This window comes from Fulmarus glacialis, unplaced genomic scaffold, assembly GCF_000690835.1.
Source record: "Fulmarus glacialis isolate BGI_N327 unplaced genomic scaffold, ASM69083v1 scaffold16320, whole genome shotgun sequence".
NCBI classification, from domain to species: domain Eukaryota; kingdom Metazoa; phylum Chordata; class Aves; order Procellariiformes; family Procellariidae; genus Fulmarus; species Fulmarus glacialis.
In genome coordinates this window covers 5,481-13,559 of record NW_009189749.1, presented here as the reverse complement: position 1 = coordinate 13,559, position 8,079 = coordinate 5,481, and the positions used below count along the sequence as shown (strand labels likewise).

At 46.7% G+C, this 8,079-nt stretch overlaps 1 protein-coding gene across 1 annotated transcript in view; it reads left to right on the top strand.

The window, feature by feature from the left end:
* The first annotated feature begins 353 nt into the window (after positions 1-353).
* LOC104080782 (macrophage receptor MARCO-like) overlaps positions 354-8,079 on the top strand; it is a 10,203-nt gene continuing 2,477 nt past the window's right edge. Inside the window, exons 1-11 of the mRNA XM_009583295.1 lie at positions 354-468; positions 1,534-1,635; positions 2,025-2,255; positions 2,684-2,721; positions 3,969-4,020; positions 4,388-4,495; positions 5,823-5,930; positions 6,050-6,094; positions 6,658-6,756; positions 6,852-6,905; positions 7,947-7,991. Of these exons, the coding sequence (XP_009581590.1) occupies positions 354-468; positions 1,534-1,635; positions 2,025-2,255; positions 2,684-2,721; positions 3,969-4,020; positions 4,388-4,495; positions 5,823-5,930; positions 6,050-6,094; positions 6,658-6,756; positions 6,852-6,905; positions 7,947-7,991 (997 nt within the window). The remainder of the gene's footprint in view (positions 469-1,533; positions 1,636-2,024; positions 2,256-2,683; positions 2,722-3,968; positions 4,021-4,387; positions 4,496-5,822; positions 5,931-6,049; positions 6,095-6,657; positions 6,757-6,851; positions 6,906-7,946; positions 7,992-8,079) is intronic.

Below are 8,079 nucleotides of genomic sequence, written 5' to 3'. Positions count from 1 at the left end.
AGTGAGGAGGTTTATTTGTGTTAGGAGCAAAATGGCCACCTCATGACCAACCCCACTAACGTGCAGAGATGTTGAATAACTCAGGGTTGAACCTCTTGCAGGATCCTGCCCGAGGCTCTGTGGACACTGTGTCCCCAAATGAACACAGAAAAGCAGCTGAACATCTTAGCTGTGGGATTTTTTGAGGAACTGTTCGAATTACCACATCAGAGTTCTCCCAAGTCTATAAAAACTGAGCAGATAGGAAAAGCATATCAGAAAGCATATCAAACCAGGAGGCAGATAGGAAGTCCCTTCAGTTCTTTATTGTCCATAATCTGACAAAGCTTTAGGTTAGGCACAAGAAATTTGTCATGAAAATTAAAGACAAATACGGGGAAGATGGAAATTTGAGTGATATGAACACTTTCAGTATTTCAGACAAGATTGGGTTTGCCTCAGCTGCTACCACAACCTTTCAGATAAGTGGTAAGGTTTCTTTTTATTAAATGGATTGATACGGATTTTATTTGGTCTATGAAGAAAGCGGCGCATAAAAATGAAATATTGTATTTATACTGCATATTAAATGCTTTTTACAGTGATTTTGCTACTAAATTAACTGATCATTTAAAAAGAGAAGCATCCTTTCTAGCCAAAAGCTGATGCTGAGCATGAGAAAAAAATTAGTTCTTTTCCTGTTTTAGAAAATGCCTAATTTCACTGAGTAAAACTTTCATGTCTTAATAGTTAAGTTACTGAAATCACCAGATCCAATAAAAAACGTAAGTTTATGAATTTTTAGCTGAATATAAATACTTCATTGCTGACTAAACCATTCTATTGTAAAACTAATTAAATCATTGTACTCTTTTAAAACTAAGGCTTTAAACTCCTGATTACATTACTTAGAAAAAAAACCTCAATTAAGGGTAACTTACCAAACGTCTGAAGTAGTTATTAATACTTCTGAAATACTTTTTTCTCCCTAAAGGGCAAAATTTGACAAAGCAGTTTATTTCTTTTACACTTGCTGGTGACAATTTGTTTTAAATGTTACGACTTGTTTTCATTTGTTCTGCAGTTCAGTTTATCATTGATTTTTCATTTGTTTCGATGTGTACATGCATCACTGTTGGAATCACATGTATGCAGCGCTCCGGATGGAGAGGGCATGTGCTTTGAGCAACCCTCTTTGAATGGCAGCTTGGGACAACTAAAAGCAATGGAAACAGGGAGTTTATTGATGCAGAAAGGGGAGAACTACCACATTCATGATGTTACAGGCTGCATTAAGTCTTGATGGAAGTGAGCCGGTTAAATTGATTAAGGAAAAGACAGTCAAATGTGAATTGCAGTGCAAAGCCCAGGTGAGAGGAGGAGAGCCTGCCTTGCCTGCAGGACCTGGCAGTCTCACAGAGGGACCTTGCTGCTCCCCGTCACTGGAAAGCGCTGCTAATTTGTTGTGGCCAAGCCTGCAATGGCTGGAAGCGAGCAAAGCTTGTAGCAGGAGAGATGTGAGAGGATGTCTACTCTACTTCTGTTGGTTTTTAGAGCCTCAAAGCCAAAGAAAGCCATCCACGTGCTGTACTCGGGTGACCCTTGGCATCTACCTGCTGCTGCTGACGGCCGGCCAGGGGCTGCTGGCATACAAAGGTAAGGTTGCAACCTTACTGTGGGCTTGACATCAAAAGACAGTTTTGCTGGGTGCTCTCGGGGGCCACAGGTGAGTGGGGATGAGCACACAGATAGGAAACTTCTGAGGGAGCACAGATGGTCCTCCACACACTGCAAGTCAAAGCAGCCACTGCAGGAAACCATTCCCCCCCCGCCGTATATGTGCTTTGCATTTACAACAGCACTCCTGGCTGCACTCCTGGCTGCAGCAAGAACCAGCACATGAAAACTGCCTCCCTGGGTCAAACGGTGGTGGTGTTTAACCCCAGGTGTCCTCCACGGGTGCCAAGGAGCTGCTCTGCTGAACAGGCATTTCCCAGCAGGATCAGGCAGGGAATATTCACTGCATGGGCCTTTTGTTTCCTCAGTGTTCAAGATGCAGAGAGAGATATTGAAATTTCAAGAACAAAATACCTCCTATACAGAAAAGATTCTGGAAAGCTCCTTTGCCAACAAACTGCTTTTGGAGAGAAACTCTACAGAGAAGCACAAGGGACATGAAGAAAACTGGAGGAGAAGCTTAGAAGAGGAAATCACCATAATTAAAAGCAGCAATGCAAACCTGATGATGATGATGAACAACATCACCCCAGTTGCAGGTATGGCCCCATTTCTCCATGCTGGCTGTACAGTGGGGAGAGGTGGTTCCTCTGCACCACTGGCAAAGCTGGGCCAAAAACCTAGTTCAGATGAACAAATAACTAGGGCAAGATTGGGTCTTCCTTTCTGTTAGTTAGTGATGCCCCAGTGCCCAGGGTTGGACGCTGGCTTTGGGTGCCCTGGCTGGGGAGCTGGACACACCTGGAGAAGCTGGAGCACAGCCCCGCACAAGCCCCCCCAGATCCCACTGCAGCTGCACACACAGCTCTGGGCTGCTCTCCCTTCCTGTAACTTGTAGACTTGGGCTCTGGGTGCCCTCCGAAAAGGTGGTGTCTTCAGCTGAGACCTCAAGCCTATCAACCCCATACTGGTATGTCCCTCACTGAGTGCTGACTACTGAAAAATATCCATTAAATATTTATTTCAGGGCCTCCTGGACGCAAAGGAGATCGTGGTCCACCAGGTATGTTGGTAAATGAGCTGTAAGCAACTTTTCCTCTTTTCCTCTTTCTCTTTTTTTCCCCTAAGACACCCGAAGTGAGGATTTGGGATTCCAGTATCTAGACCCAGATCCTACCTAACGTGCAGACACCCAGTGCCCTGGCTATGGGGAGACCTGCTGCACCTTTTGACTGATCTCCTGGGAGCCTCAGCTTGCCTGAGTGCTCCTGCAGAGGTCAGTGACCACCACGAAGGAGCATTTTGGCTCTTCCTCCTCACTGCTACCCCACCAGAAAAGCTATGGGGTAATGGAAGAACTGTACCTGGTCGTTATCTGTAATAACCATCCCAAATTCCCATGTGAGACAAGAGAGAACCAGTGAGGGGGTTTTAGTGCATCCCATGACCAGCTGATAGCTGGGCTTTCTGCCCCAGACATAGCAGGTCCTGCTGTCCAACTCACTCCAGGACAGCTCAAGGAGATCTCGCCAGTCCCTACTCTATAGGGCCCCGGCTGAATGGTGCGTGCAACAACCAGTGACAGATTTGGGATCTTGTCCACCCTGTCCCTGGGGAAACAACCGCACAGATTCAGGAATGAGCTGGGTGCAGGTGTTCCCCTCCACCTCCACACACAAGCTGCTGCCCTGGGTACCTGGGGGTTTTGGGTAGAACTACACTCAGTGCAGGAGATAAATGTATCCAGACTGTGAGGATGCAGCAAGTCCTGATCTAATGTTGGCTCCTCTTTGAGCAGAGGTTGGACTAGGCGATGTCCAGAGAAACCAGAGTTTCTATGATCCTGTGATGATGATCTAAGATGCAACCCCTGTTAGGTCAGGTCTGTATCTCATCCATCCCTAGTTCTTGGCTACACTGATGAGCTTTTCTGAAGAAAAAGAATTAATACATTTTTTAAAAATCATGTTTTCATATCTTCCTGGCTGCACTTACAACATTGAAACAGCACCTCCCGCCAAGCATCGTTATTATACATCAGAGCCCAATAGTTCTGTGCATTTTCAGGAAAGATCTCCCCAAAGGTCCCCACGAGCTGCGCTTGGCTGGAGGACAGCTGGCCCCTGCCCAGCCACACACTCAGCCAAGCTCCACAGACTTTGCTCGAGCAGTTGTGCTGGTCCCTGCCAGCTGAAGATTGGCCTCAGTGGTGACTGAAAGCGCACGCGCAAATGATGATTAAAAAATTCATATCTTCTTCTTAGCCATTACTGTGAATAGATTATATGTGTCAGCTGATATATGTATTTTACATCTCAGGGCTACAGGGACCACCGGGGACAAAGGGAGACCGAGGAATCCAAGGTAAGGCTTTTCTGACACCTGAATTATTTCTGTGGATGAACATAAAGTGGCTTTATGGATGATTTTATGGGCAATCTTGTCCTCAGTCAAGGTGTAAGTCAGTAAGAATGTCATTGGAGTTGAAGGAAATAACTCTACGTAAAACTAATGTGAACAAAAGCAAAACTTAGCTGGAAAAATTCTTATTTTAAAAGTAAATGTGCCCTGGTCACGGTGGTCCAATTCCCCACTGTCCCCAGCACCACTCTCAAGTACACAGAGAGCAGAGTTTGGCTCGTGCCTACAGCTGAGCCTCGTGGCCTGCTGCTGACATTCACTAGACACGACACCCAGTGAAGCATCAGAAAAGTGGTGTTGTTCCTTGCAGGCTTACATGGGCTGCAGGGTGTGAAGGGGAGCAAAGGAGATCCTGGTCCTGCTGGCCCAAGTGGTGAACCAGGAGTGAGAGGAGAAAAAGGAGAGATGGGGCTTGCAGGTAAGACTTCTTCACTATCTCAACATTTTTAAGATTCTCCTATGTATTCCTGTTTAAACTCATTCTACTCAAAACACCAGAAGTCATCTTCATAGGTCAGATATTTCACAAAAATCCAGGCAGCCTCAAGCGTGGCTTGCCAGTCAATGAGGGAGCTGGATGAACAGGACACTCGACCTGATCTGAAGGGATTTCATTTCATGTCATGCTTCAGCAAAGCTCCCAAAGGAGGGCTGGGGAAAGGGGACGTGCAAAATGTTGACTCTGCACCATGGAAGTCTCTTTATAGAGTGACTTTTGTCTAATGAAAGCCACAGGTATTCAATTATCAGCCTATCCCAGATTAAAGCAGCGATGTTTGCAGTAGGATTTTCATGGTATAAAATAATACAATATAATTTATATGCACAAGCATGTGGATGTTAGTCCTCACTTTAGTAAGACCTATTTCTGAGAACTTTATGTCCTGTATAAGCCTGACTTGTGTACACCTTAAGTAGAAGAGTTATGCACCATGTTTCTCCCATGTAACATGCGTTAGTGGGCATCTCCTGGATAGCTCTTACTCAGCTGTCTCACATGGGCTGCACCCAGAGAGGAAAGTAGGGTAGCAAAAGAAAGCAGAAGATATGTGTAGTGCAGACCGGGGAGGACGGTTGGACAGATTGATTAGAGCTTCCTCAGATCTTCCATCAGATCCCACATGCTCGAGTGTGCTCATTAGCACAAGTTGCTCCAGAAGAGAAAAGTGAAAGTAGGAGGAATACCGAAAGGAGAGGACTTTGGGATAATTCTAGAGAAGAAAGACGAAGGAGATGTCACTCTTTAAATGAGGCACTTCCAAGTAATTCAGCTCTTTCAGAGCATGCTGATTGCTTGTTCAGAGAAGAGAGGCTAAAAAGAGTTGTGGCACTTCCCTGGAAGCACAGGAGTGGAATACGCTGTCCTCCATCTCCACTGTGGCTAGAAGGGAAGTGTTCAGACTGCAATAAGGGATGTTTAACTAGAGAAGAAAAACTTGTAATGGTAGGGATAGTTTGGGGAATAGACTGGGAAGGTGTCATGGCACTACTAAAAGTCTTTAACAGCCGGTCAGACAAACATCTGGCCAGTCTGGCAGAGCTGGAGGTGGCTCAGACAGACTCTTGAGGTGCCATCCAGCCCTTTTGTCCTACAACTTTACAGGAATGACACTAATGGTAAACGTGGGTGTGAGGCCAAGCTCTGCTACTGGTGAAGCTAGATGGAGGTGCTCCACTGGCTGCAGAAACAACAAATCTGTTGTTTTTTTTTTTAATTTACACACATGTGCTGTGCTGTTTGCTAGGTCTCCAAGGACAGAAAGGCGAAACAGGGAAGAAGGGAGACCCCGGGCCCCATGGACCCATGGGTCCTCAGGGACACCAGGGAGTCCCAGGACTGCCGGGTTTCAATGGTAAGTGCAGAGGACACAGCGCAACCCACCATCAGCACGTGCGTGCCGTGGTGGAGGGCTGCCCTAGCTGAAGCGTTTGGCTAAGCCTTGTTGGCACTGATGCTAGGCTGTTGTTGCAGGTAGCACGGGAGAGCCTGGACGTCCTGGGGAGAAAGGAGAGACAGGTAAGCAGTACAGAAGGTGCAGTTTCTTCTAGAGATGTGAGACCAATCTCTTTTAAATGGTGTTTCATGACAAGGAAAACTGCAGTCAGGCCAGATCCCAGCATGGCTAAGAGAAGATGATGACTAGATGAAGAAACCATGCCAGCGTTGTGCAAATCCATCCCACAGCCTCAGCTGTCTCATCCAGACCCCACTCACTGTGCAGGAGAATGAGAGGGAAAGAAGGGCCCTGTACTGTGGAGGGCCATGTCCTCCTTCCTGACATGTGTGCACACACAAGGGCAGAAACTGGCTGCTCTTTTAGAAGTGCACTTGTGCCTCTCAAGGCCGACAGTCTGCAAGGACCTGGGTCCGTACAGCCTTTCACTCCAGGCCATCGCTCACTGCACCGCTAAGATTAGCACTGCCAGGGGAGGATTGCAATTTGGAGAGACCCAGCACTTGTTTTGCCTTCATAGGGTCAACTCTGTACAGTGCAGGGGCCGGTGATTGAGCTATCTTTCTTTTTTCTCCTTCATATCTTGTGTTGCATTCCATGTGTGCTGCTTTTGCTCAACCTCAAGGTCTAACCGGAGAACGTGGACCTGTGGGAATTCCTGGCTCTGAAGGCAGACCTGGTCAGAAAGGGGAGAAGGGGGACCTCGGGCGCAGTGGTAGTCCAGGTACAACGCTACTCAAACCTGTAACTCACTGACCTCCTACTCTGGCCTCGCTTTTTGTGATGGCTTCGTCCTTACTGATTTGTTTTTAATTTTAGGAATACCAGGCATTGCGGGACCCAGAGGTGAAAAGGGAGACAAAGGAGTAACAGGTAAAGGAGAATAAAACAGGGTTGGGGTCAATAACACGCATCATGCAGACACTGGAAAGGGATCTGCAACAGCAAGGAGGCGATTCGTTGAGTCCTGTTCTTGGAGGCCCAACGCGTCCCAGGATGCCATGGTGGGCCTGGGCCTCTGCCAGGCTGCTGGGGGGGCAGCTACTCACTGGAGGGGTTGTTTCAACCATCTGTAATGTGCATGAGGAGGCGATGTTGCCTGCATTTTTGTATAAATAGAAAATGCACAAACAAAGCAGCAGTTTAAGATGAACCAAACCACCACCTCCCTACCCTGGAGCTAAAGACAAATTTTACTGGCTGTAAATCTGATGGGGAAGGGTATTCACTTGCAAGCATCTGTCCTGGCCTCCTCTGTAGCATTGCAGGAAGAGGTATCTTCAGAGGCCAATTTGGAACGCATAACCTAGGCCTTCTCTTTGACCTTCCATCTGAAGAAGGCCACCTCTCTGTCCCAGGCACCCAAACAGTAGGGTGATGTTCTGCAGTACAAGCCTATTCCAGTGTACTTCTCTTGAATCAACCTTTTTAACCCTGAATTTATACAGTGCACGCAACCTCTCATCTCCATCAGGAGGTGACAAAGGTCCAAGTGCTGCACCCTTCTGCATTCATTGATACCTGCATGATAGGGATGGGAGTCACTTGGCCCAACATTATGCTTGTGTATGTCTGATGCACCTAAATTTATGTGCCTAGGCACTCTGGGGGGGTCAGTGAAGACCCGCCTCGAAGGAGGGCCTCTATCCCATCAGTGGAGTTTAGGGTATGAAGTAAATGACCAGAAGTTGATCTACTTCAGGAAGAGACTCTCCACTGCCTGTGTTTTCTGTACTGAAGAGGTCTGCACTGAGTATAACGGGAAATAAGACCCATTTCAGAAACAGATGCCTATAGTGTAGACAGCTAAACTGGACCGGTTGAAATCCATCATAAATACTAGTTTGCATAAACTTTTATAAATGTATAAATATCTGTCTTATATATTTTGTGTGTTTGTTTTGATGGTGTTAGGTCTTCCAGGGCAAAAGGGAACAAAGGGAGACCAGGGCCCACCAGGTAAACCTCGTTTGACAGCATGACTTATTCTGATGATGATTAAGCAGAGCACTTTAAATGCCACGTTCCACTTCTCTGCATCAATGTG